Here is a 27,581-nt window from a genome sequence, read left to right as displayed (position 1 = left end):
TGACCGCGAGCACGGTTGTCACGCTTGTGTCGCATATCTTCTTTTCCACAGGAGCGGGCAAAGCCGAAACTGCCCCATGTGTCGCCTGCAAGTGACGGCCGCCAACGACTCGTGGGTGATGTCCGACTTCCCCACCAACAACGACATGGCGGGGTACATCCTCAACCTGGCGGACGAGGCGGGCCACCCTCACCAGCCTTAACGCACACTCAGAGAGGACGCCGCCTGTACCAAGTACTCCTTTTAAATATATACATATATATATATATACACATATATATATATATATATATATTTGTATATGTTTATGTGCATTTGTATATATACAATATATATATATGCATATGTATATATAAACATATATGTGTGTGTATATATATATATATAGATATGTATAACATGTCACCTTCACTGGAGAAAATATTTGAGGTTTGCACATCCACTCTCTGATGTAGACGCAGTGCATCATGGGAAACGTCTTTTTGTGAAATATGTCCTGTGACAAGCACTGCACAAAGTAACACAACGTGGATACTGTGACATCATTACAATGTGTGGCCGTTTTGTGCGGCTGAACATGCGTTAATTTGTCCCGCGGTTCGAAATGGCGGCGAGTACTCTTGTTGGTCTCTCGACCGATCGACAGCCCGCTGGTTTTTGTGGGAATACTTGCAGCAGCGACGTGCGGGGAGGTCGGCGCACCAAATTTAAAGACAGACAGGCTTATATTCGGTGTTTGTCAGGGTCACTGTGTTCCTCCAAATTATGAGCGCACCCCTCCCCAAAAAAGCCCTACAAATATATTTTTGATACTGTAAACTCGTAATGTCTTTGTATTGACTTTTACACACTCATTTGCATAGTTGGGCATGTGCGTGTCGTTTTTTACGGTTACCAAAAGTAACCAATAAGCATAAAAAGCCAAATAAAGTTACAAATATCAGTTTTTTTCCTTTTTTTATGCACCTGCTGCTCGTTGAGAAGAGCAATTGTAGTTTCTAGTAATACTAGAAAAGTCGCTGGAGGGGTCTCAGCGCTCGCTAATACTACACATGATATGTGTTAAAAAATAGAATGCCACAGAGTTGGAAAGACAAGCTACGCAGTCCCGTTATAATGTGCTAAAGAGCAGGTATTGCCAAATCAATCCCTTTAGCGGTCTAAATTAATTTGTGGCAGGCCGTGTAATGTCTGGAAAAGACTGTAGAGTACTCTTAAAAGCATCTGACTTGTGAGACAGCGCCCTCTGCTGGATTCATCAGTGTACAGATATCATATTTATTAGGGGTGCCGGGAAAAAACGATTCACATCCGAAAGGCGATTATTCATAATGATTCTGAATCGATTAAAAAAACGTTCAAGAATCAATATATTAAAAAAAAAAAAATCTGAGGCCATCTCTGCGCTTATTCGTTGCGCCCTTTTATGTACGTCAGCAGCCTAGAGGGGCTTTGGAAAGCATTCACTAAAATTTATATCAAATGTGTCCAAACTTTTCCCACTGAAAATATGCGGCGGTCATTTTGATGTTTTTCATTTTCAAAACCAATACAGTATATATTGTAACCACGAGGGCTCCTCTCAATTTTGGTCAATTAAAGTGTTCAAAGTAAGACATAGGTAAATATTTGTTTTAATTTCAACACTTTATTATCCATGATCAACTTCAGATCTATCTGCTGCCATAAAGTTGTTATTTAAAAAAAAAGGTTTTATGCCCTTTTTTTCCAAACAAAAACGTTATCTTTATATGTAATATTCATCTTATTCCTCTTATCCGAGGTCGGGTCGCGGGGGGCAGCAGCCTAAGCAGAGAGCCCCAGATTTCCCTCGTCCCCGAGGCGTTCCGAAGCCAGCTGGGAGACATAGTCCCCCGCCCTCCAACGTGTCCTGGGTCTTCCCTACAAGCTAAATTTCCCCCAAAAACATATATCAAAATGCAATATTTGATGTGAAGTAATTGAAGCCTTGAATAGGTCAATAATTCATAACATCGATTTTTAATAATTATTATTTAGAACATTGACAGTTAAAAAAAACAGACTAAAGGTCTCAGGGATCTATACGGCCCCGACTAATAAAATTATAAAAAATAAGTCTTATATCAGCATATTTTATTTTTGCTTTCAACACTTAATTGATCGATTATACGTTTTTATTATTTTTGAGCAATGACAGTTTTGTCATGGCAGCTTTGTGGTATTAGTGTCAATATTGCAACATTTTCTTATTACATTAAAGATAATAAACATATATATTCATATATATATATATTTGTGTGTGTGTGTGTGTATATATATATATACATACATACATACATACATAACATGTTTAATTAAACTTTTTATGGTTTTTTTTCTGTAATAATATTCTTAGAATGTGCCGCAGGCCATTAGAAAAGTTGGTTTGGACACCCCTGATTTATATACTACATTATAAGCATGTGACTCTTACAAAAACTCACTTTGCGATTCCGCTTCTTGGGGTGACGATTGAATTGAAAATCGATTCAAATTGAGTCTTGCGATATATGATTTAGTACAGTGTTTCTTAAACATAGGGCCGGGCTCGTTGTTGGGCCGCGAAAATATCTGTTTCTCATACAGACCGCAGTGGTACTGAGCTGTAATACACTTTCCCACCACTTGTGGCAGTAATGACGATATCAAACAAACAGAAGAAGTCTGGAGCTAAAGTCATAGAGAAGTTGCTCAAGCGCAAAAATTATGACTAAATTGGCAGTTTAGTTAAAAAAAAAAAATTAATTATTATTTATTATTAATTTTGTTAGAATTCCTTTATTTTAGGACAGCGAAATTCTGTGTTTATTTTCATCAGTCCTGTCTTTTGCAGTATATTTGATTAGTATTTATATTTCTAATCAGCCTGACCTACACCTTGAAAATAGTATCTGTGATTAACACGTCTTCCTAAAATTTGACAGGGTTGTAACCTGTAAGTAGGTTAAACATGATTATTGAATATGTTTCAAATCAATTCATGTGAATATTTGAGTGGGAAAAGTGGGGACCCCAAGTCAAAAAAAGTATGATTTAGTATATAAAATATAATAAAACCTTTTTCAAAACAGGTTAAAGGTTACAAAAGCTACTCCTCTGACGTATGAAGCGCAGAGATGGCCTATAAAACGTCTTTTTGAATCAATTCTTGAACATATTTGTAAGGATTCAGAATCGTAATAAATAAAAATGTCAATTAATTTTGTCCAGCATAAATTGGCTGAATGTGCGCATATGCCAACAACAACAACAATAATAATAATGTATTGTGAGAATTGTTTTGAAATGAGAATCGATTCTGAAAGGAGTCATATTTATTTAATTTTTTGGTTTTTTTCACGACGCCCCTGACCGCACGTCACTGCAGCGCACTGTAGAATTATATTCCATCAATATGTCTTCAAATGTTTAACGATGGCCCCGCTTTGACCCTGGAACGGACTAACTGACTTTGCGTTCTTATATATTTTCTATTTTTGGAGGCTGCCTGCTGTGTTTGAAGGCAGAGAAAGAGAGCTGGGTTTTTATGCAGGCATCACATGGACTCCTCAATATGCCTTTTTTTTCTTTTGGAGGCGGAAAAACAGTTTCCTGTCGGACCTCCTGACACTGTGGCCTACTTCTTTATTTCCCACTGCAATTTTATTCCTGCTGTAGTACTGTCGTTCTGAGGTTTAAGTGGGAGATATAAGTAAAAGTACTGCGAGCCCCGTCATAGTCACTTTTCATCTATTCTGCTCCTCAAACTTCCTTTTTCAATTTAGCTCGTAATTTTTTATATACTTTAGTTTGGTGGTTGCTATTTCCATGACGGATTAACGAGCTTATTTACCAAGTATAAACCTGTACTGTTGGCAATTATTCAAGCGAGAGAGTTATTTCAATGAAGTCTATTTTATGTATATACTTTTCATTTGGCCAAAATAATGGAACTCTATCCTATACGTTTGCACTACATTAAAATATGTACATATAAAATGTATTTATTTGATCAGATATTTTGACAGTAGCAGGGCAGCACGGACTCGAAATATAAAAGGAAGTATATCTTTTTAAAGAAATGTAGCTTTTTAAGTCCGTGCTAACGCCCAGCCAGCAGGGGGCAGCATATGGCTAATACTTTGATTACGTCAACCCTTGGAAGTAGACTGTGAAGTGTGTGTGAAATTACATCAATTTGCTGTATTATCGCCAATAAAGACACCTTGTTTGCACCTAATGACGTATTTTCTTTAAAAATACACTTGAAATTTGAATAAAACACAGTAAAAATCAATTTCCTCTGTACTCTTCATCTTGTCACACACTCTTTCCTCCAGAGTCTTCATCTTGTCTACCACACTTCCTTCCAGAGTCTTCATCTTGTCTACCACACTTCCTTCCAGAGTCTTCATCTTGTCTACCACACTTCCTTCCAGAGTCTTCATCTTGTCTACCAGACTTCCTTCCAGAGTCTTCATCTTGTCTACACTTTCCTTGAGAGTCTTGTCCAAACTTTCACCAGAGTCTTCATCATGTCCATCCAACTTTCGTCCAGAATCTTCGCCACACGTTTCTCCCAAGTCTTCATGTTGTCGCTCACACTTTGCTCCAGTCTTAATCTTGTCGTCCACACTTTCCTCCAGAGTCTTCATCTTGTCCGCCACACTTTCGTCCAGAGTCTACACTTCCTTCCAGAGTCTTCATCTTGTCTACACTTTCCTTGAGAGTCTTGTCCAAACTTTCATCCAGGGTCTTCATCATGTCCATCCAACTTTCGTCCAGAATCTTCTCCACACTTTTCTCCCAAGTCTTCATCTTGTCGCTCACACTTTCCTCCAGTCTTCATCTTGCCCACCACACTTTCCTCCAGGGTCTTCATCTTGCCCACCACGCTTTCCTCCAGGGTCTTCATCTTGCCCACCACACTGTCTAACATACTTTCCTCTAGTCTTCATTTTGTCAACACTTTTTTCCTGAGGCTTCATCTTGTCCACCACACTTTACTTCAGAGTCTTCATCTTGTCTACCACACTTCCTTCCAGAGTCTTCATCTTGTCTACACTTTCCTTGAGAGTCTTGTCCAAACTTTCATCCTGAGTCTTCATCATGTCGCTCACACTTTGCTCCGAGTCTTAATCTTGTCGTCCACACTTTCCTCAAGAGTCTTCATCTTGTCCGCCACACTTTCGTCCAGAATCTTCATCTTTTCTACCACACTTCCTTCCAGAGTCTTCGTCTTGTCTACACTTTCCTTGAGAGTCTTGTCAAAACTTTCATCCAGAGTCTTCATCATGTCCATCCAGCTTTTGTCCAGAATCTTCTTGACACTTTTCTCCCAAGTCTTCATCTTGTCGCTCACACTTTGCTTCCGAGTCTTAATCTTGTCGTCCACACTTTCATCCAGAGTCTTCATCTTGTCCGCCACACTTTCCTCCAGGGTCTTCATCTTGCCCACCACACTTTCCTCCAGGATATTCATCTTGCCCACCACGCTTTCCTCCAGGGTCTTCATCTTGCCCACCACACTGTCTAACATACTTTCCTCTGGAGTCTTCATTTTGTCGACACTTTCTTCCAGAGGCTTCATCTTGTCCACCACACTTCCTTCCAGAGTCTTCATCTTGTCTACACTTTCTTTGAAAGTCTAGTCCAAACTTTCATCCAGAGTCTTCATCATGTCCATCCAAATTTCGTCCAGAATCTTCGCCACACTTTTCTCCTAAGTCCATATAAGGGTCTTCATCTTGCCCACCACACTTTCCTCCAGGGTCTTCATCTTGCCCACCACACTTTCCTCCAGGATATTCATCTTGCCCACCACGCTTTCCTCCAGAGTCTTCATCTTGTCCGCCACACTTTCGTCCAGAGTCTACACTTCCTTCCAGAGTCTTCATCTTGTCTACACTTTCCTTGAGAGTCTTGTCAAAACTTTCATCCAGTCTTCATCATGTCCATCCAGCTTTCGTCCTGAACCTTCTTCACACTTTTCTCCCAAGTCTTCATCTTGTCGCTCACACTTTGCTTCCGAGTCTTAATCTTGTCGTCCACACCTTCCTCCAGAGTCTTCATCTTGTCCACTACACTTTCCTCCAGGATATTCATCTTGCCCACCATGCTTTCCTCCAGGGTCTTCATCTTGCCCACCACACTGTCTAACATACTTTCCTCCAGAGTCTTCATCTTGTCCACTACACTTTCTTCCAGGGTCTTCCTCTTGCCCACCACACTTTCCTCCAGGATATTCATCTTGCCCACCACGCTTTCCTCCAGGGTCTTCATCTTGCCCACCACACTGTTTAACATACATTCCTCTAGAGTCTTGATCTTGTCGACACTTTCTTCCAGAGGCTTCATCTTGTCCACCACACTTTCCTCCAGAGTCTTCATCTTGTCTACCACACTTCCTTCCAGAGTCTTCATCTTGTCTACACTTTCCTTGAAAGTCTTGTCCAAACTTTCATCCAGTCTTCATTATGTCCATCTAACTTTCGCCCAGAATCTTCTCCACACTTTTCTCCCAAGTCTTCATCTTGTCGCTCACACTTTGCTTCCGAGTCTTAATCTTGTCGTCCACACTTTCCTCCAGAGTCTTCATCTTGTCCGCCACACTTTCGTCCAGAGTCTACACTTCCTTCCAGAGTCTTCATCTTGTCTACACTTTCCTTGAGATTCTTGTCAAAACTTTCCTCCAGTATCTTCATCTTGCCCACCACACTTTCCTCCAGTATCTTCATCTTGCCCACCACACTTTCCTCCAGGATATTCATCTTGCCCACCCCGCTTTCCTTCAGGGTCTTCATCTTGCCCATCACACTGTCTAACATACTTTCCTCTAGAGTCTTCATCTTGTCGACACTTTCTTCCAGAGGCTTCATCTTGTCCACCACACTTTCCTCCAGAGTCTTCATCTTGTCTACCACACTTCCTTCCAGAGTCTTCATCTTGTCTACACTTTCCTTGAAAGTCTTGTCCAAACTTTCATCCAGTCTTCAGTATGTCCATCTAACTTTCGTCCAGAATCTTCTCCACACTTTTCTCCCAAGTCTTAATCTTGTTGTCCACACTTTCCTCCAGAGTCTTCATCTTGTCCGCCACACTTTCGTCCAGAGTCTACACTTCCTTCCAGAGTCTTCATCTTGTCTACACTTTCCTTGAGAGTCTTGTCAAAACTTTCCTCCAGTATCTTCATCTTGCCCACCACACTTTCCTCCAGTATCTTCATCTTGCCCACCACGCTTTCTTCCAGGGTCTTCATCTTGCCCACCACGCTTTCCTTCAGGGTCTTCATCTTGCCCACCACACTGTCTAACATACTTTCCTCTAGAGTCTTCATCTTGTCTACACTTTCTTCCAGAGGCTTCATCTTGTCCACCACACTTTCCTCCAGAGTCTTCATCTTGTCTACACTTTCCTTGAAAGTCTTGTCCAAACTTTCATCCAGAGTCTTCATTATGTCCATCTAACTTTCGTCCAGAATCTTCTCCACACTTTTCTCCCAAGTCTTAATCTTGTCGTCCACACTTTCCTCCAGAGTCTTCATCTTGTCCGCCACACTTTCGTCTAGTCTACACTTCCTTCCAGAGTCTTCATCTTGTCTACACTTTCCTTGAGAGTCTGGTCCAAACTTTCATCCAGAGTCTTCATCATGTCCATCCAACTTTCGTCCAGAATCTTCTCCACACTTTTCTCCCAAGTCTTCATCTTGTCGCTCACACTTTGCTTCCGAGTCTTAATCTTGTCGTCCACACTATTCTCTAGAGTCTTCATCTTGTCCGCCACACTTTCGTCCAGAGTCTACACTTCCTTCCAGAGTCTTCATCTTGTCTACACTTTCCTTGAGAGTCTTGTCAAAACTTTCATCCTGAGTCTTCATCATGTCCATCCAGCTTTCGTCCAGAATCTTCTTCACACTTTTCTCCCAAGTCTTCATCTTGTCGCTCACACTTTGCTTCCGAGTCTTAATCTTGTCGTCCACACTTTCCTCCAGAGTCTTTATCTTGTCCACTACACTTTCCTCCAGGATCTTCATCTTGCCCACCACACTTTCCTCCAGGATCTTCATCTTGCCCACCACACTTTCCTCCAGGATCTTCATCTTGCCCACCACACTTTCCTCCAGGATCTTCATCTTGCCCACCACACTTTCCTCCAGGATCTTCATCTTGCCCACCACACTTTCCTCCAGGATCTTCATCTTGCCCACCACTCTTTCCTCCAGGATCTTCATCTTGCCCACCACACTTTCCTCCAGGATATTCATCTTGCCCACCACTCTTTCCTCCAGGATCTTCATCTTGCCCACCACACTTTCCTCCAGGATATTCATCTTGCCCACCACGCTTTCCTCCAGGCTCTTCATCTTGCCCACCACACTGTCTAACATACTTTCCTCTGGAGTCTTCATTTTGTCGACACTTTCTTCCAGAGGCTTCATCTTGTCCACCCCACTTCCTTCCATAGTCTTCATCTTGTCTACACTTTCCTTGAAAGTCTAGTCCAAACTTTCATCCAGAGTCTTCATCATGTCCATCCAAATTTCGTCCAGAATCTTCGCCACACTTTTCTCCTAAGTCCATATAAGGGTCTTCATCTTGCCCACCACGCTTTCCTCCAGAGTCTTCATCTTGTCCGCCACACTTTCGTCCAGAGTCTACACTTCCTTCCAGAGTCTTCATCTTGTCTACACTTTCCTTGAGAGTCTTGTCAAAACTTTCATCCAGTCTTCATCATGTCCATCCAGCTTTCGTCCAGAATCTTCTTCACACTTTTCTCCCAAGTCTTCATCTTGTCGATCACACTTTGCTTCCGAGTCTTAATCTTGTCGTCCACACTTTCCTCCAGAGTCTTTATCTTGTCCACTACACTTTCCTCCAGGATCTTCATCTTGCCCACCATGCTTTCCTCCAGGATCTTCATCTTGCCCACCACACTTTCCTCCAGGATCTTCATCTTGCCCACCACACTTTCCTCCAGGATCTTCATCTTGCCCACCACACTTTCCTCCAGGATCTTCATCTTGCCCACCACTCTTTCCTCCAGGATCTTCATCTTGCCCACCACACTTTCCTCCAGGATATTCATCTTGCCCACCACACTTTCCTCCAGGGTCTTCATCTTGCCCACCACACTGTCTAACATACATTCCTCTAGAGTCTTCATCTTGTCGACACTTTCTTCCAGAGGCTTCATCTTGTCCACTACACTTTCCTCCAGAGTCTTCATCTTGTCTACACTTTCCTTGAAAGTCTTGTCCAAACTTTCATCCAGAGTCTTCATTATGTCCATCCAACTTTCATCCAGAATCTTCTCCACACTTTTCTCCCAAGTTTTCATCTTGTGGCTCAAACTTTGCTTCCCGAGTCTTAATCTTGTCGTCCACACTTTCCTCCAGAGTCTTCATCTTGTCCGCCACACTTTCGTCCAGAGTCTACACTTCCTTCCAGTCTTCATCTTGTCTACACTTTCCTTGAGAGTCTTGTCAAAACTTTCATCCAGTCTTCATCATGTCCATCCAGCTTTCGTCCAGAATCTTCTTCACACTTTTCTCCCAAGTCTTCATCTTGTCACTCACACTTTCCTCCAGGGTCTTCATCTTGCCCACCACACTTTCCTCCAGTATCTTCATCTTGCCCACCACACTTTCCTCCAGGATATTCATCTTGCCCACCACGCTTTCCTCCAGGGTCTTCATCTTGCCCACCACGCTTTCCTCCAGGGTCTTCATCTTGCCCACCACGCTTTCCTCCAGGGTCTTCATCTTGCCCACCACACTGTCTAACATACTTTCCTCTAGAGTCTTCATCTTGTCGACACTTTCTTCCAGAGGCTTCATCTTGTCCACCACACTTTCCTCCAGAGTCTTCATCTTGTCCACCACACTTTCTTCCAGAGTCTTCATCTTGTCTACCACACTTTCTTCCAGAGTCTTCATCTTGTCTACCACACTACCTTCCAGAGTCTTTATCTTGTCCAGACATTGTTCCAGAGTCTTCATCTTGTCCATGTGCAGGTGTTCTTCTATAGTCTTAACCTTATCCAGACGTTCTTTTGGAGTTTTGACTTTGTCCACACTTTCTTCAAGAGTCTTAATTTTGTCCACATGTTCTTCTAGATCGGGAAGTTTTATGATTTTGGGATTAGGGTTGAAGATGATTCCAATGATGAATGCCTAGAGCAGGGATATCAAACTTGTTTTCATTGAGAGCTACATTGCAGTTATAGATGTGCTCAGAGGGCTGCTTGTAACAGTGAATAATTTACTAATATATGCAACTCTTTATCAATGATATACGTACATATATTTTTATGTTAACGTAAAAAAATCTAAGATTTACTCCTAAAAAATGGAAATGTTGATGCTTTTTACAGCATATAAATGGAAATAGAAGAAACAGTACCAATGTTTTTACTGTAAAATTTATGGTTGCTGTTTTTATGATGTACTGTCCGTCCATCCATTTTTTACCGCTTTTACCTTTCGGGGTGGCGGGGGTGCTGCACTCGGGCGGTAGGCAGGGTACACCCCGGACAAGTCGCCAGCTCGTCGCAGGGCCAACACAGATAGACAACATTGCCACTCACATTCACACACCAGGGCCAATTTAGTGTTGCCAAGTCTTTGGAGGTGGGAGGAAGCCGGAGAACCCACACAGTCACGGGGAAAAATAGCACACTCCACACAAACAGCCTGGAAATTGAACCCAGGACACCCTGGGGCACGAGTAACCCACCTTTCCACCGTGCTGCCTGGTGTATCAGTGTAAATGGAAAATTTATACCACAGTTTTGTTGGGGGTCTTTTAATGGTAAAATTCTGGCCATTTTTTTTTTACTGAAAAATGTGTTTTCACAGTGTTCAATTTGACGGATAACTTGTTTTAAAATCATGACTCCAGACAATATTTAAATATTTATTTGGATTTTAACCAAAAAAATGTTTGTGATATATGATGTTATTTGTTGCAATATCAGATAAAATAAAAATAAAAAAATGAAATTGCATGCAGTACACATATCTTTTTCTGACAAAACGGAAAGTTTCATCACTTTGTTTATTTCATGCAGGTCAAAAAACAATAAATACTTTCAAATCATCATCTAAACCGGCGTATACGTTTTGTCAATGTATTTTTGTTCTGCTGTCTTTTAAATTGTGTTGTGATTCCATTTCTCCCTTAACCGTTAAAAACAGAAAAAACAGATCACATTAAAAACTGTGATTTAAAAACATACAAATGTAAATAATTTTGAATTAAATAAAAATGTACATAGTGTCTACAAACTCAAAACTAATATTGGTCCATTTATACATGCACAAATCTAAAATGAATAAATAGTAGGGCTGTGAATCTTTGGGCACCACACGATTCAATTCGATTCTTGGGGGTAACGATTAGATTCAGAATGGATTCAACACAATTATCAATTCAAAAAACACTTTTTTTTAATAACATTGGGTGCCAGTTCTATGATTAACTACATTCCTCCATAAAATAGATAAAACATTTCTGTTAAATTTCTGTATTACTTACAAAACCCAAAACCAGTGAAGTTGGCACGTTGTGTAATTCAAAAATAAAAACAGAAGACAATAATTTACAAATCCTTATATTCAATGGAATAGACTGCAAAGACAAGAAATGTAATGTTTGAACTGAGAAACTTAATTTATTTTTGCAAATAATCATTAACTTAGAATTTAATGGCAGCAACACATTGCAAAAAAGTTGGCACAAAGGCACTTTTACCACTGTGTTACATGGCCTTTCCTTTTAATAAGAGCACTGACGAACAAATAAACACAAAATTAAGGAAACATGACAAACAAGCAAATAATGCATTGCGAGGATCCGTTTGAATCGAGAATCATGTTGAGTGGGGAGTCGGTTTTGAATCGCATGGTCACCCTAAGAATCGGAATCGGATCAAATTGTGAGGTGCCTTAAGATTCCCAACTATAATATTGATATAAAATTTAGTGTGTGAGCAAATAACGTTAAATATTTAAAAACATCTGCAATTTCATGCATTACGTAGATTTTTCATGTCAAAATGGAATACATTTCTGGAGAAAGATGAAGTACGAACATTATTTCCAGGCCGTACATGATGTGGCGGGCCAGATCTGGCCCCTGGGCCTTGAGTTTGACACCTTTGATCTAGAGCTAACTTGCATAATTTTTAGATTGTGCGAGGAAAACCGGCCTACTCTTAAGTGCTCGTAGATCGCACTAACCCCACACAGAGATGCCCAAGCGGGGATTCAAACCCTCTGTGTCCTGACTGTGAGGCCAATGTGCATCCACCCTGGAGAACATGACCACTCAATTACCATGAATTGATATACGTGGACTTAAACAAGTTGAAAAACTTATTCGGGTGTTACCATTTAGTGGTCAATTGTACGGAATATGTACTGTACTGTGCGATCTACTAATAAAAGTTTCAATCAATCAATCAAGAGAATTTACACCGCGTTCATTGTCAGATGGCCATGTTTGCTGTTGGAACTCGTGGGTTTATTTCCGAGACAAGACATGGATCATTGCTACCTGACACCCATTGTAGCTTTTACTGCTGGTACACAAGAAAGAGTACTACTCTACATAAACTGTACTGTATTATGTTGAAAGACGGGGGCAGTTGGAAGTATGTGGAAGCTGCATGTGTGCCACTCCAACACTAGATGGCAGCAGAGCGCTTTCTCAAGTTCCTCGCCTTACAGCAGCGGCCTCCCAAAAGTTAAAAGGCCCTTTTGATATATTTATATATTTTTTTATTTTTTAGAAAAAAAAACAAATACATGTTGTATATATTTCACCATTTTCTCTTTTGCACTATTTCTGAGCTTTTTTTTTTTTTTACAAAATGCTGAGGGGCCATTAGAAATCCAGCCACGGGGGCACAAATGGCCCTCGGGGCGCACTTTGGACACCACCGCCTTAACACGTCTCCGCCACATTCTGCATCTTCACTTTGCCACGGTGACGCTTTAGTGGCTCGGACCTCCCAGACGTCGTTTATTTCCACCAAACTTCACATTCAGCGACCGCGCGGACAAGCAACCGCGACAAGGTTGGACACTTCATTAGGTACAGCTAGGGATGGGTACCTTTCTACATTCGAACCGATAAAAAAGGGTGACAAAAAAAAAAATCGATTTGAAATATATTTATGTGTGTGTATATATGTAAATATGTATATGTCTATCCATTATGTGTATGTATATATATATATGTATATATGTGTATGTATATGTATATATGTATGCGTGTATATACATACACACATATATACACATACATAAACATATACTGTACATACCTAATTACATACGCATATATACAGTATATACATACATACACATGCATACATATACACACACATATATACATATATATACATACACATATATATATATATATATATATATATATATATATATATACACATACACAGACATACATATGTATATACTGTATATATACACATGTATATGCATATATATAAATATATATATACATATATACACATACACATATGTATATGCATATGTATGCATATACATATATACACATACATATATACATACATATACACATGCATATATGTATATACACACACATATACAGTATATACACATATATATATATATATATATAAAAAACATGTATATATATATATAAATATATATATATACACATACATATATATATATATATATATACACAAATATATATATATGTTAGATATATATCTAAAAACATATGTATGTATATATATATATACATATATATACACATGTTTTTATATATATATATCTAACATATATATATATGTATATATATATACATATATATATATACACATATTATATATATATATATATATATACATATATACACAAATATATATATATGTTAGATATATATCTAAAAACATATGTATGTATATATATATATACATATATATACACATGTTTTTATATATATATCTAACATATATATATATATGTATATATATATACATATATATATACACAAATATATATATATGTTAGATATATATCTAAAAACATATGTATGTATATACATATATATATATATATATATATACACACATGTTTTTATATATATCTAACATATATATATATGTATATATATATATATATATATATATAGAATTTACATATATAAAAACATATGTATTTATATATATATATATACACACATGTTTATATTAATATATCTAACATATATATATATTTGTGTATATATATATATATATATACATACACAGTATATATATATATATATATATATGTGTGTGTGTGTACATATTGATAGAATAGATATATAATTAATATAATTGGATGTTAAGAGTATGTGAAAGTTTGACTCCTACCCTGTTTACTTCCGTGACGACCTTCGTAAAGTTTTGTAACCAGTTAGAAATTTCAAGCAGCAAAAACGCGCCAAACAAACGTAAGTGTGTTGCAAGTGTTTGGCATTTTTCCCATCATGCATTGTAATAGCTTAAAATGGGTGTAATTTAGAATTTTTTAAGGTGCTTGGACGGTTTTTTTTTTGCGTCATGATTAGGGTAGGTTGTTTGGATTGGGTTGTGTTATATACTTCATGGTTATTGACCTGATTTACTCCACAAGTTGGTGGCAAAATTTGCAATAATCACATCTTTTTGTTATTTAAGATTATTTTGAAAACACCCCACGGGCCAGATTCCTCGGCACGGGCCGTAGTTTGGACACCCCCAGGCTTGGATACATTCAAATACTTCACTGAAGTTACAAGCTGGGTGAGGTGCAGCTAAAAATATTTGGTGTGTATAAAGTTATACCTGATCAAAGCGGAGTTGATATAAACTCCGTACATACGATATTTGATCAATTCCAGTTGGGTTGCAAAAAGTTGCTCCTGTTCCTCCTGCCCTCCTCTGGAAGCTGAGGAAGACACGGACATTGTGGTCAAGTCCCCCCCAGGTCTGACGGAGCTCATCCCAAAAAGTCGGCGGCTAAGCATGCTCGCACCGTCTCAGTTCCGGTGGGCGGGGCCAGCTACTGCAAGCGCGCTAATAGGTGAGAGAACTTGTCTTCGTCCGCTGTGAGCAGACACACGCAGCAAGGGTTCCCCGTCGCGTCCGCCGTCTGAGGCTCGGGTGTGGCGTCGGCGGTCCGTCCGGGTACGCCGCCCGCCTCCGGCTGACTTGGCGAGCGGCGGCGGCGGCCGTAGCCCGTGGAGCGCATCTTTGCCTCCGGGGCGCTGACCTCTCTTTCGTCGAAGTCGCGGATCTGGTGCAGCCGGTGGATGAGGTCGTGGTAGGCGCAGGTGAACAGGAAGCAACCGGACGTTTTGGACAGCGTTGACCGCTTTGGTCGGATGTTGAGCGGCGAGCTGGAAGGGGAAAAACGGTGAGAGGTGACTAGTGTCGAGCAATCAAACTGAAACTTTAAGAATTGAAACCGAAACTTAACTCCTCCACACTCTCTCTTCAGGCCCGTATCTCACCACATCTTTAAAGATAAATGTGTGTGAGAGTGCATTCACTCTCTTTCTCTCCTTCGAGCGGAATAAAGGCCACTTTTAAGGTGTTCTTACTCTGAAAATATTCCTCAAACAGGAAGTCATGCATAAGTCTGGAATGGAGGCGTGACAAACTCGTTTTCATCGAGGGCCACATCGCAGTTGTGGTTGCCCTCAGAGGGCCGCTTTTAACAGTGAATAATATACAATATGAATATAAATGTGCATATATAAAACGTGTATAATTATTTATTTTTTTTTAGAAAAATCTTTAGATTGTACTGTAAAAAACTGGCAGTTTTGACAATTGTACTGTAATATTTGCATTTTTTTTCAACATATAAAATACATTAAATTAAATAAATTAAATTGAATTAAATTAAATTAAATGAAAAAACACTAACACTGTTTTATTTTTTTAACGTAAAAAATTAATGCAAGTTTTTTAACCTGTAAAATCTACGGTTGTTGTGTTTTTTATAGTGTATTATTACTCCATATTGAATAACAATACGAAAGTGGATTTGACTGTAAAAAAAAAATTACTGTAAAATGTTTTCGGGGGCTACACAAGTTGATGTGTACTGTAAAAAACTGGCAGTTTTGACAATTGTATCGTAATGTTTGCAGGGTTTTTTTGTTGTTTTTTTACAGCATATAAAATAAATAAATAAATGAAATTAAATGAAATTGAATTAAATTAAATTAAAAAACACTACCACTGTTTTATTTTTTTTACGTAAAAAATGAATGCAAGTTTTTTTAACCTGTAAAATCTACGGTTGTTGTGTTTTTTATAGTGTATTATTACTCCATATTGAATAACAATACGAAAGTGGATTTTACTGTAAAAAAAAATTACTGTAAATTTTTTCAGGTGCTACACAAGTTGATGTGTACTGTAAAAAACTGGCAGTTTTGACAATTGTATCGTAATATTTGCAGGTTTTTTTTATTTTTTTTTACAGCATATAAAATAAATAATGAAATTAAAAAACACTACCACTGTTTTATTTTTTTTACGTAAAAAAATAATGCAAGTTTTTTAACCTGTAAAATCTACGGTTGTTGTGTTTTTTATAGTGTATTATTACTTCATATTGAATAACGGTACGAAAGTGGATTTTACTGTAAAAAAAAATTACTGTAAAATGTTTTCGGGGGCTACACAAGTTGATGTGTACTGTAAAAAACTGTCAGTTTTGACAATTGTATCGTAATATTTGCATGTTTTTTTTTTTGTTTTTTTTACAGCATATAAAATAAATAAATAAATGGAATTAAATTAAATGGAATGAAAAAACAGTACCACTGTTTGTTTGTTTTTCACGTAAAAATGAATGCAAGTTTTTTTATACTGTAAAATCTACGGTTGTTGTGTTTTTATAGTGTATTATTACTCCATATTGAATAACGGTATGAAAGTAGATTTCACTGTAAAAATGTTTTGCATGAAATCATAAGTCAAGCAGATATTTCAGTATTTATCTTTATTTGAACAAACATTGTTTTGAAATGTATGCTGATATAATATCTTGTTTTATTATTAGTGATGATTAAAGTGTAAATGTATGTCATTGTACGCAGTACATTTATTGTTGTAATACATTTATTAAGAAAAGATAAGGTACTTAATTAACACATATTGTTTCCACCCTTTCGGGGGCCACACAAATTGATGGGTACTGGAAAAAACTGACAGTTTTGACAATTGTACCGTAATATTTGCAGGTTTTTTTTTGTTTTTTTACAGCATATAAAATAAATAAATGGAATTAATTTTAATGGAAAAACACTACCGCTGTTTTGTTTTTTTTACGTAAAAAATTAATGCAAGTTTTTTATACTGTAAAATCTACGGTTGTTGTGTTTTTTATAGTGTATTATTACTCTATATTGAATAACGGTACGAAAGTGGATTTTACTGGAACATTTTTGCATGAAATCATAAGTCAAGCAGATATATGTATTTATCTTTATTTAAACAAACATTGTTTTGAAATGTATGATAATATATTATTTTGTTTTATTATTAGATTTGATTAAAGTGTATATATATGAAGTTGTACACAGTACATTTATTTTTGTAATACATTTATTAAGAAAAGATAAGGTACTTAATTAACACATATTGGACGAAGTGGCTGGGGAGAGGGAAGGCTGGGCTACCCTGCTTAGGCTGCTGCCCCCGCGACCCGACCTCGGATAAGCGGAAGAAGATGGATGGATGGATGGATGTTTCCACCCTTTCAGGGGCCACACAAATTGATGTGTACTGTAAAAAACTGGCAGTTTTGACAATTGTACCGTAATATTGTTTTTTTTTACAGCATATAAAATAAATAAATGGAATTAAATTAGATGAAATGGAAAAACTGTACCACTGTTTGTTTTTCACGTAAAAATTAATGCAAGTTTTTTATACTGTAAAATCTACGGTTGTTGTGTTTTTTATAGTGTATTATTACTCCATATTGTATAACGGTACGAAAGTGGATTTTACTGTAAAAAAAATAAAAAATTACTGTAAAATGTTTGCATGAAATCATAAGTCAAGCAGATATTTAAGTATTTATCTTTGTTTGAACAAACATTGTTTTGAAATGTATGCTGATATAATATTTTGTTTTATTATTAGAGATGATTAAAGTGTAAATATATGAAGTTGTACACAGTACATTTATTGTTGTAATACATTTATTAAGAAAATATGAGGTACTTAATTAACACATATGGTTTCCACCCTTTCGGGGGCCACACAAATTGATGGGTACTGTAAAAAGCTGGCAGTTTTGACAATTGTACCGTAATATTTGCAGGGTTTTTTAAACATTTTTGTTACAACATATAAATTAAATAAATAAATGGAATTAAATTAAATGGAAAAACACTACCACTGTTTTGTTTTTTTAACGTGAAAAATTCATGCAAGTCTTTTATACTGTTGTCTTTTTTATAGTGTATTATTACTCTATATTGAAAGTGGATTTTACTGGGGGAAAAAAATTACTGTAACATTTTTGCATGAAATTATAAGTCAAGCAGATATTTAATTATTTATCTTTATTTGAACAAACATTGTTTTGAAATGTATGCTGACATAATATTTTGTTTTATTATTAGAGATGATCAAAGTGTAAATATATGTAGTTGTACACAGTACATTTATTGTTGTAATACATGTATTTATTAAGAAAAGATCATGTACTTAATTAACACATATTGTCGGTGCATGTAAAAAGGGGGCCACACAAATTGATGGAGCGGCCCCCAGGCCTTGAGTTTGACACCTGTGACCTACACTGTCCTAATGCTGAAGTGGAGTGGTGATTGTTTTTTGGCAACACTTTTAATTTGTTAAGCTAATCTTATGATGCAGTAAGTTGAATTATGCGGACACATTTGTTACTGGAGACTTTCTAATATGCACCTATAATTATTGGATACTTGTTCACATTGACATGTGCCGTTTACGACTGTAATGTTCTTTAGTCAAATGATGACCTTCCCTTCTTCTTCCGGCAACTTTGGAAACACCGTATTCTCGTACCCGCTTCTTAAACCGACCCATGTGACTACGCTGCGTGACATTCTTACTCGGTCCCTTACGACCATCCCGCTCGGGCTCGAACCCACGACCACACAACTCCTGAGAGGTGAGAGTGCGAGTCAATGGGTTAGAATCTGGGGTCCCAACTCACTGACCAGCATTTACTGAACCTTGTAGCACACAGCAAATCTCACTATACTAAAAAGTCCCAATTATTATCCAGTATCCCCACTTTAAATATAACATTTATTAATGTAAATATTGATACATTTTTACTTTATAATATTTTTATAATACTTTTAGATCATATTTAATATTAATGTATATTAATGATCAATTATTAATTTAAATACGGGTGTTTTGTGTTATCAGCTGACTAATTTGGAATGTTTACTTATCAGAAGTCAATATTTTATTTATTAAAATTATTATGAACATTTTAAGTAATATTTAATATTTATATTAATTATCAATTAATTTATTATTTAATTATTAATTTAAATATAAGTGTTTTGTGTTGTCAGCGCACTAATTTGGAATGTTAACTTATCGGAAGTAAATATTTTGTTTAATACAATTTTGATGAAAAATGTTGATCATATTTAATTTTTATTTATATTAATTATCAATTAATATTTTTTTATTAAATTATTAAATTAAATAAAAGTGTTTTGTATTATCAGCTCAATAATTTGGAATGTTTACTTATCAGAAGTAAATATTTTATTATTGTTTTTCATGAACATTTTAGATAATATTCAATGTTTATTTATATTAATTATCAATAATCAATTTTAATATTCAATTATTCATTTAATAGAAGTGTTTTGTGTTATCAGCTCACTAATTTGGAATGTTTACTTATCAGACAAATATTTTGTTTAGTACAATTTTTATGAAAATGTTAGAATATATTCAATATTTATTTATATTAATTAATGAATTATACATTTAAATATAAGTGTTATTTTATTAACAGTTCACTAATTTGGAACGTTTACTCATCAGAAGTAAATAGTTTATTCAACAAAATGTTTATTAACCTTTTAGATATTTAATATGTATTTATATTAATTATCAATTAATTTATTATTCAACTTTTCATTTAATATAAGTGTTTTGTGTTATCAGTTCACTAATTTCGAATTTTTACTTATCAGAAGTAAATATTTCATTCAACAAAATTTAATGAACATTGTGGATATTTACAATTTATTTATATTAATTATCAATTAATTTATTATTCAACTATTCATTTAATTCAAGTGTTTGTTATCAGCTCACTAATTTGGAATGTTTACTTATCAGACATAAATATTTTTGTTTAATTAAATGTTTATTAAAATGCTAGATAATATTTAATATTTATTTATATTAATTAACAATTAATTATATAATTATTCATTTAAATATAAGTGTTTTGTTAGAACAGCTCACTAATTTAGAACGTTGAATTAATGAACATTTTAGATAATATTTAATGTTTATTTATATTAATTGTCAATTTATTTATTTATTATTCAACTATTCATTTAAATATAAGTGTTTTGTGTTATCAGTTTATAAATTTGGAATGTTAATTTATCAGAAGTAAATATTTTGTTTAATACAATTTTAATGAATTTTTTAAATAATGTTTAATTTATATTAATTATCAATTAATCCTTTTTTATTCAATTATTAATTTACATAAAAGTTTTTTGTGTTATCAGTTCACTACTTTGGAATGTTTACTTATCAGAAGTCAATATTGTATTTATTATATTCATGAACATTTTAGATAATATTAAATATTTATTTATATTAAATATTTATAATTAATTTATTATTAAATTATTCATTTAATGTAAGTATTGTGTTAACAGCTCACTGATTTGGAATGTTTACGTATCAGAAGTGATAAATTTATTTTTGTATCAATATTTGAATTACAATTTTAGATATTTAATATTTATTTATATTAATTGTTGATTAATTCATTATTTAATTATTCATTTAAATATAAGTGTTTTGTTTTAACAGCTCAGTAATCTGGAAAGTTGACTTAACAAAAAGTAAATATTTGTACCAATATTAAAGTAGTACAGTGTATATTCAGTACAATATTCAGTGATACCTCGCGTTTCGGGAAAGACAAAATGACGAAAAATGTCCCCCGGTTTTCCTGTCTCGTCTCAGTTATCGTACGGCCAAACAAACGAGTCATTCCCACGCACCGCTGTCGTCCCTCTATGACATCATCACTAGTTGCTTGATATCAGAGGGGATTATAATCACAGAAAAGTTACATTTTAAAAAAAAGGATTACATTTAATATATCTTTCTTCAGCTCCTTATTTACGATAGCTCATAAAAAATATCAATAATTATCGATATCAACCGAAACAAAACACTTATATCTTGATACAGTTTTGAGCCATATCGCCCAGCCCTATCTGAGCACTTTAATAAAGAAGGTGAGAAACATTGTTTACTATAAGAGAGAACTCGTAGTAGAGTACAAAGATGGCGCCCGTTGCCAAATAGTCTTCGAAAAAGGTAAAACTGATTAAAGTCATCAATTATATGTATTGCACATTGCTTCCCAGCAGGCACAAGACATTGATACAACGTTGATTATACGTACATGTCATTTAAAACTGACTTTGAAACAACGTTGCAAAATAGTTGTATTTGTAAATTGAGACAACGTTGGTGTCTAACGTTGGATCCACGTTGTTGATTGGGAAATGACCAAATTTCAATGGTCAAATAAACCCTACAACCTGACATTGATTAAACGTTGTCAAAAAGCATGTTGTTTCAACGTTGTATTTGTGTTGTAGAATATTGGTTGGGAAATGACCAAAATTCAATGGTCAAATTAACGTCACAACCTGACATTGAATAAACGTCAAAAAGCATGTTGTTTCAACATTGTATTTGTGCTGTAGAATATCGATTGGCAAATTACCAAATTTCAATGGTTAAATCAACGTCAGAACACAACATTGATTAAACGTTGTCAAAAAGCATGTTGTTTCAACGTTGTATTTGTGTTTTAGAATATTGGTTGGGAAATGACCAAAATTCAATAGTTAAATCAACATCAGAACCCAACATTGATTAATCGTCGTCAAAAAGCATGTTGTTTCAACGTTGTATTTGTGTCGTAGAATATTGGTTGGCAAATGACGAAATTTCAATGGTCAAATCAACGTCAGAACCTGACATTGATTAAACATTGTTGAAAAGCATGTTGTTTCAACGTTGTATTTGTGTTGTAGAATATTGGTTGGCAAATGACCGAAATTCAATGGTCAAATCAACATCAGAACCTGACATTGATTAAACGTCGTCAAAAAGCATGTTGTTTCAACGTTGTATTTGTGTTGTGGAATATTGGTTGGGAAATGACTAAATTTCAATGGTCAAATCAACGTCAGAACCTGACATTGATTAAACATCGTCAGTCTAGCCCAGGGCAGCTGTGGCAACGAAAGTAGCTTACCACCAACAGGTGTGAATGAATGATGGGTTCTCACTTAGTGAAGCGCTTTGAGTGTTTAGAAAAGCGCTATATAAATCTAATCCATTATTATTATAAAAAGCATGTTGTTTCAACATTGTATTTGTGTTGTAGAATATTGGTTGGTAAACGACCAAAATTCAATGGTCAAATCAACGTCATAACCTGATATTGAATAAATGTCGTCAAAAATCATGTTGTTTCAACGTCGTATTTGTGTTGGAGAATATTGGTTTGGAAATGACCAAATTTCAATGGTCAAATCAACGTCACAACCTAACATTGATTAAATGTCATCAAAAAGCATGTTGTTTCAACGTTGTTTAGGAATATTGGTTTTGAAATAACCAAAATTTCAATGGTCAAATCAACGTCAGAACCTGACATTGATTAAACGTCGTCAAAAAGTATGTTGTTTCAACGTTAAAGTTGCTCAACGTCAGGACTTAATGCAACAAATTCTCAATTTTTTTTTATGTCTTCTGCCTACTGGGTTAATTCTCTATAAGATGTGTTCATTATTTGGGAGTTTGAAACGGATCAGTTGGATTTACCTGATCTCTTATGGGAACTTTGGTTTGTTTTTTTACAATTCGACTTTGGACTGGCCTTTTGGAGCGGATTGCAGACAAAAACTGAGGTACCACTTGAAGCTTGATGTTGTACCTGGAGGACGGCGTCCTCGCCACCTGTGTGTCCCCGCCCTGACCTGATGGTCCGATGTGGACTTCGCCGGCCGTCTCCTTCTTCAACTGACTCAGTAGACGCACTTTCAACCTGACACACACAAATTTACCTTGGAGCTAGAAAAGAACATTTGTGCGGCAAAGGTGTGTCCAAACTTTTTGACTTGGGGGCCGCAATGGGCCAAAAAAAATTGTCCGGGGGCCAAATTCATGTACATATTACATTAATATGATGGATATATCATTAATATAACTGGATATTAAGAGTATGTGAAAGTTGGACTCCGACTTTGTTCACTTCCGTTTTGTAATCAATCAGAAATATTAAGGAGCTGAATTGTTTTTTTTTTTGCACCATGACTAGGGAAGGTTGTTTGAATGTATCATATAAGTAAATACTGTGCTATTATTTCAATTTATTTACAAGGGCCTGATTTACTCACACTGTCCACCAGATGGCAGCAAATATGTAGCATTAAGAGACAGTCTAGTATTTAAGATTCATTTGAAAGCGCTCTTGCGCGGCCCGTAGTTTAGACACCCCTGTTGGAGCAATTGCTGAAGCGCAAACGCACGGAAAATATGGGGAAAAATTAATTTGAGGTATTCGGGGAAATCGTTTTGAATGAATTGAAGGTTCGTAGGCTAGCTTAAATTAAGTGAGAAATGTGGAAGTTCTGTAGTAACAATTTTTTTTTTTTTAATGATTAAAACAGGAATTATTGGAATAACAAAAATAGCCAGAAAGTTCTGAATTAGCAGAATTATTGGAATTGGAGGTGGGGATAAATAATTATCTGTTTGATATGAGGAATCAAGACATCCTAATAATACATCTGGTAACATTAAAAAATAGCACATAACAATTATTTTTGCCAAGCGCTGTTTTCTTTCTTTATTTTTTCGATTAAAAAATAATTATGGCACAGAGGTTGAGCAAAATGTGTGCTTGTGAAGTTTAACCTGTTTCAAATAATTATGAATTGAATTGAAATTGAAATGTTTTAAAATGCTCCAATGAGGCGAAGTTACCCGTACTGCACTGGAAGTGGATTAGCGTCACCAAATTCAGCGCTCCTTTTCTCATCGTTAATTTTAATTTAATAATGATAAATGTTTCTTAAATAACCTGTCTATGAAATTGAAGTGCAAATAAAATTACAGCGTCACCACCTTAGTCATAATTCTTGCGCTTTAAAAACTTCCCTTTGACTTTCGCCCCAGACTTCTTCTGTTTTTTTTATGTTATCATTACTGCCACAAGTGGTGGAAAAGTGTATTACACCTGAGTGCCGCTGCGGAACATATGCACCACAGCTGAGACCCCCTAGGGGGTCTTTAGGGAGCTTCCGCTCTATGGCTAAGAAACACTGAAATGATTATGATAGTAATGGTGATAATAGAGGTAAATAAATAATAAATAAATAAATTAAAATAAAATAAAATAAATCAAGGGGACAAGAGGTAGAAAATGGATGGATGGAATATTGGTATTACTACTAATAGTATTATTATTGTACCAATTACAGTGTAATAATGTTCAAATTATGTGTTATTACTGTCTCCTAATTAGAGTTGTTTTTTTATGAATACTGGTATCATATTTGTATATGTTTAAATATTTAAATCCTGATCAAACACCAATTATATCCAAATATTTTTTGGGGGGAAATATTGCAAAGAACATAAAACAAACAAGAAAAAAAAATGACAACTTATAATCGACAGATGGATCTGAAGTTGATCAGAAAAAAAATGGTATAAACTGTTTTTTTCAACACTTTTATGAGAAGGGCCCTTTTTTAATTTTTAATTTTTATTTTGTAACTGTCATTGCTCAAAAAAATAATAAAATATAATTAAAATCAAGTTTTTTATGAATTATTGACCAAAATGTGGGGGAGGAAAATATTGCATATTTTTTGTTTTTGCCTCACAAACAGAGTTTTGATAAAAAGGATTTAAAACATAAAAATTATAAAGCTTTACTGTATATCAACAGATAAACCTGAAGTTGCTCTAGAGCAGTGGTGTACAAACCACGGACCATGGGCCAATTGCAATTCAATTTGGCCTGTAACTTTTATCACCATCAGGTAGATTTTACGATTAATTCAGATCAATGACCTCTATTTATGCTCTGAAAGAAAATATATGCAGCATTGACTTATATGACCGAATGCAAACAACCTTCCCTAGTCATGGTGCAAAAATAAATAAATTCCAACCAACAAAAAAAGTCAACACACATGGTCACACGTAACACAACCTGCTAACTGAACAATGTACATATTATAAAAAATGTCCAAACCCCATTTTTTTTAAAAAATCTAAATTACACCCACATTGCAAAGCATGATGGGAAAAATGCCAAACACTCCCATTACAATAATCCATGGTTGCCACATTTTAGCTGCTTGATATTTCTAACAGATTGCAAAACTTTAAGGAGGTCGTCACGGAAGTAAACAAGGTAAGGGTCCAACTTTCACTTTCTCTTAATATCCAATCATATTAGTTATATATCCATTACATAAATATAATATGTACACATATATATGCATATGCTATATGTTAACATATAAATATATATATACATATATACACATATAAACATGTATACACAGATGTGCACATATGTACATATGCATATATACGTATAATATACACTACCGTTCAAAAGTTGGGGGTCACATTGAAATGTCCTTATTTTTGAAGGAAAAGCACTGTACTTTTCAATGAAGATAACTTTAAACTAGTCTTAACTTTAAAGAAATACACTCTATACATTGCTAATGTGGTAAATGACTATTCTAGCTGCAAATGTCTGGTTTTTGGTGCAATATCTACATAGGTGTATAGAGGCCCATTTCCAGCAACTATCACTCCAGTGTTCTAATGGTACAATGTGTTTGCTCATTGGCTCAGAAGGCTAATTGATGATTAGAAAACCCTTGTGCAATCATGTTCACACATCTGAAAACAGTTTAGCTTGTTACAGAAGCTACAAAACTGACCTTCCTTTGAGCAGATTGAGTTTGTGGAGCATCACATTTGTGGGGTCAATTAAACGCTCAAAATGGCCAGAAAAAGAGAACTTTCCTCTGAAACTCGACAGTCTATTCTTGTTCTTAGAAATGAAGGCTATTCCACAAAATTGTTTGGGTGACCCCAAACTTTTGAACGGTAGTGTACATATATACACATATATGCACATGTATACATATATACACATATATGCACATATATACATATATAAACATATACATATGTATATATGTGTATATATGTATATGTATATATATATATGTACACGTATATGTGTATATATATATATATATATTAGGGCTGCAACTAACGATTAATTTGATAATCGATTAATCTGTCGATTATTACTTCGATTAATAATCTGATAAAAGAGACAAACTACATTTCTGTCCTTTCCAGTATTTTATTGAAAAAACCCAGCATACTTGCACCATACTTATTTTGATTATTGTTTCTCAGCTGTTTGTACATGTTGCAGTTTATAAATAAAGGTTTATTTAAAAAAAAAAAAAAATTGTTTTTTTTTTTAAAAGCCTCTGCGCATGCGCATAGCATAGATCCAACGAATCGATGACTAAATTAATCGGCAACTATTTTTATAATCGATTTTAATCGATTTAATCGATTAGTTGTTGCAGCCCTAATATATATATATATATGTATATATATATATATATATATATATATATATATATATATATATATATATATATATATATATATATATATATATATATATATATATATATATATATATATATATATATATATATATATATATATATATATATATATATATATCTGTATATGTATGTATACACACCAAACTTGAGGGAAGCCCTCAGGGTTAAAAAAAATCTATATGTTGTATTGGTTTTTAAAAAAAATAGTATTTATCTCAATGCTCGTGCTGCCCTCAGTTGAATATTTTCGGACACCCCTGATGGACATCAACAATATTATTTCTTACATGTGGCTGGACAGAACAGGTGAAAAATAAATATATATATGTAAATAATGATTAATATTGAATATTACGAAATATTAAATCATTTTGTGTGATACCATTTTAACTTTATTGGTCCATTGGGGCCTTTTATGACACTTCATTAACAAGTGAAAATACATAAATCAGTGCTCTTATTGCAAGAGCACAAATGAGTTGTTGATCACCTTCTCTTCATTCCAGTGCTCGGCTCGGCGCTGGAGCTCCTCGTGAGTGGCAGCACGGCCGTCAACACGCAGCA

General features: G+C 35.3%; 2 protein-coding genes across 7 annotated transcripts in view; one reads left to right on the top strand and one right to left on the bottom strand.

Annotated features, from left to right (window-relative positions):
- The window catches only part of rnf141 (ring finger protein 141), a 37,044-nt gene that overhangs the window by 9,036 nt on the left and 427 nt on the right, over positions 1–27,581 (top strand). For 3 of the 5 annotated variants that reach the window (XM_062042848.1, XM_062042852.1, XM_062042851.1), the window contains exon 6: positions 52–4,390. In XM_062042848.1, coding sequence (XP_061898832.1) covers positions 52–202 — 151 coding nt within the window. In that variant the 3' untranslated portion in view covers positions 203–4,390. Of the gene's footprint in view, positions 1–51; positions 4,391–23,228; positions 23,431–27,523 lie in introns of those variants that run through there. The other 2 variants (XR_009825384.1, XM_062042850.1) reach the window with 2 other exon arrangements.
- The window catches only part of LOC133646921 (uncharacterized), a 41,725-nt gene continuing 28,477 nt past the window's right edge, over positions 14,334–27,581 (bottom strand). For both annotated transcript variants that reach the window (XM_062042846.1, XM_062042847.1), the window contains exons 4-6: positions 27,508–27,581; positions 23,267–23,377; positions 14,334–15,413 (exon numbers count right to left, since the gene is read on the bottom strand). The exon at positions 27,508–27,581 is cut by the window's right edge and continues 42 nt beyond it. In XM_062042846.1, coding sequence (XP_061898830.1) covers positions 15,077–15,413; positions 23,267–23,377; positions 27,508–27,581 — 522 coding nt within the window. In that variant the 3' untranslated portion in view covers positions 14,334–15,076. The remainder of the gene's footprint in view (positions 15,414–23,266; positions 23,378–27,507) is intronic.

The sequence above is a fragment of the Entelurus aequoreus genome, linkage group LG03 (assembly GCF_033978785.1).
Source record: "Entelurus aequoreus isolate RoL-2023_Sb linkage group LG03, RoL_Eaeq_v1.1, whole genome shotgun sequence".
NCBI classification, from domain to species: Eukaryota; Metazoa; Chordata; class Actinopteri; order Syngnathiformes; family Syngnathidae; genus Entelurus; species Entelurus aequoreus.
The sequence above is the reverse complement of the archived record's forward strand: the minus strand, read 5'-3'. Positions and strand labels throughout refer to the sequence as shown.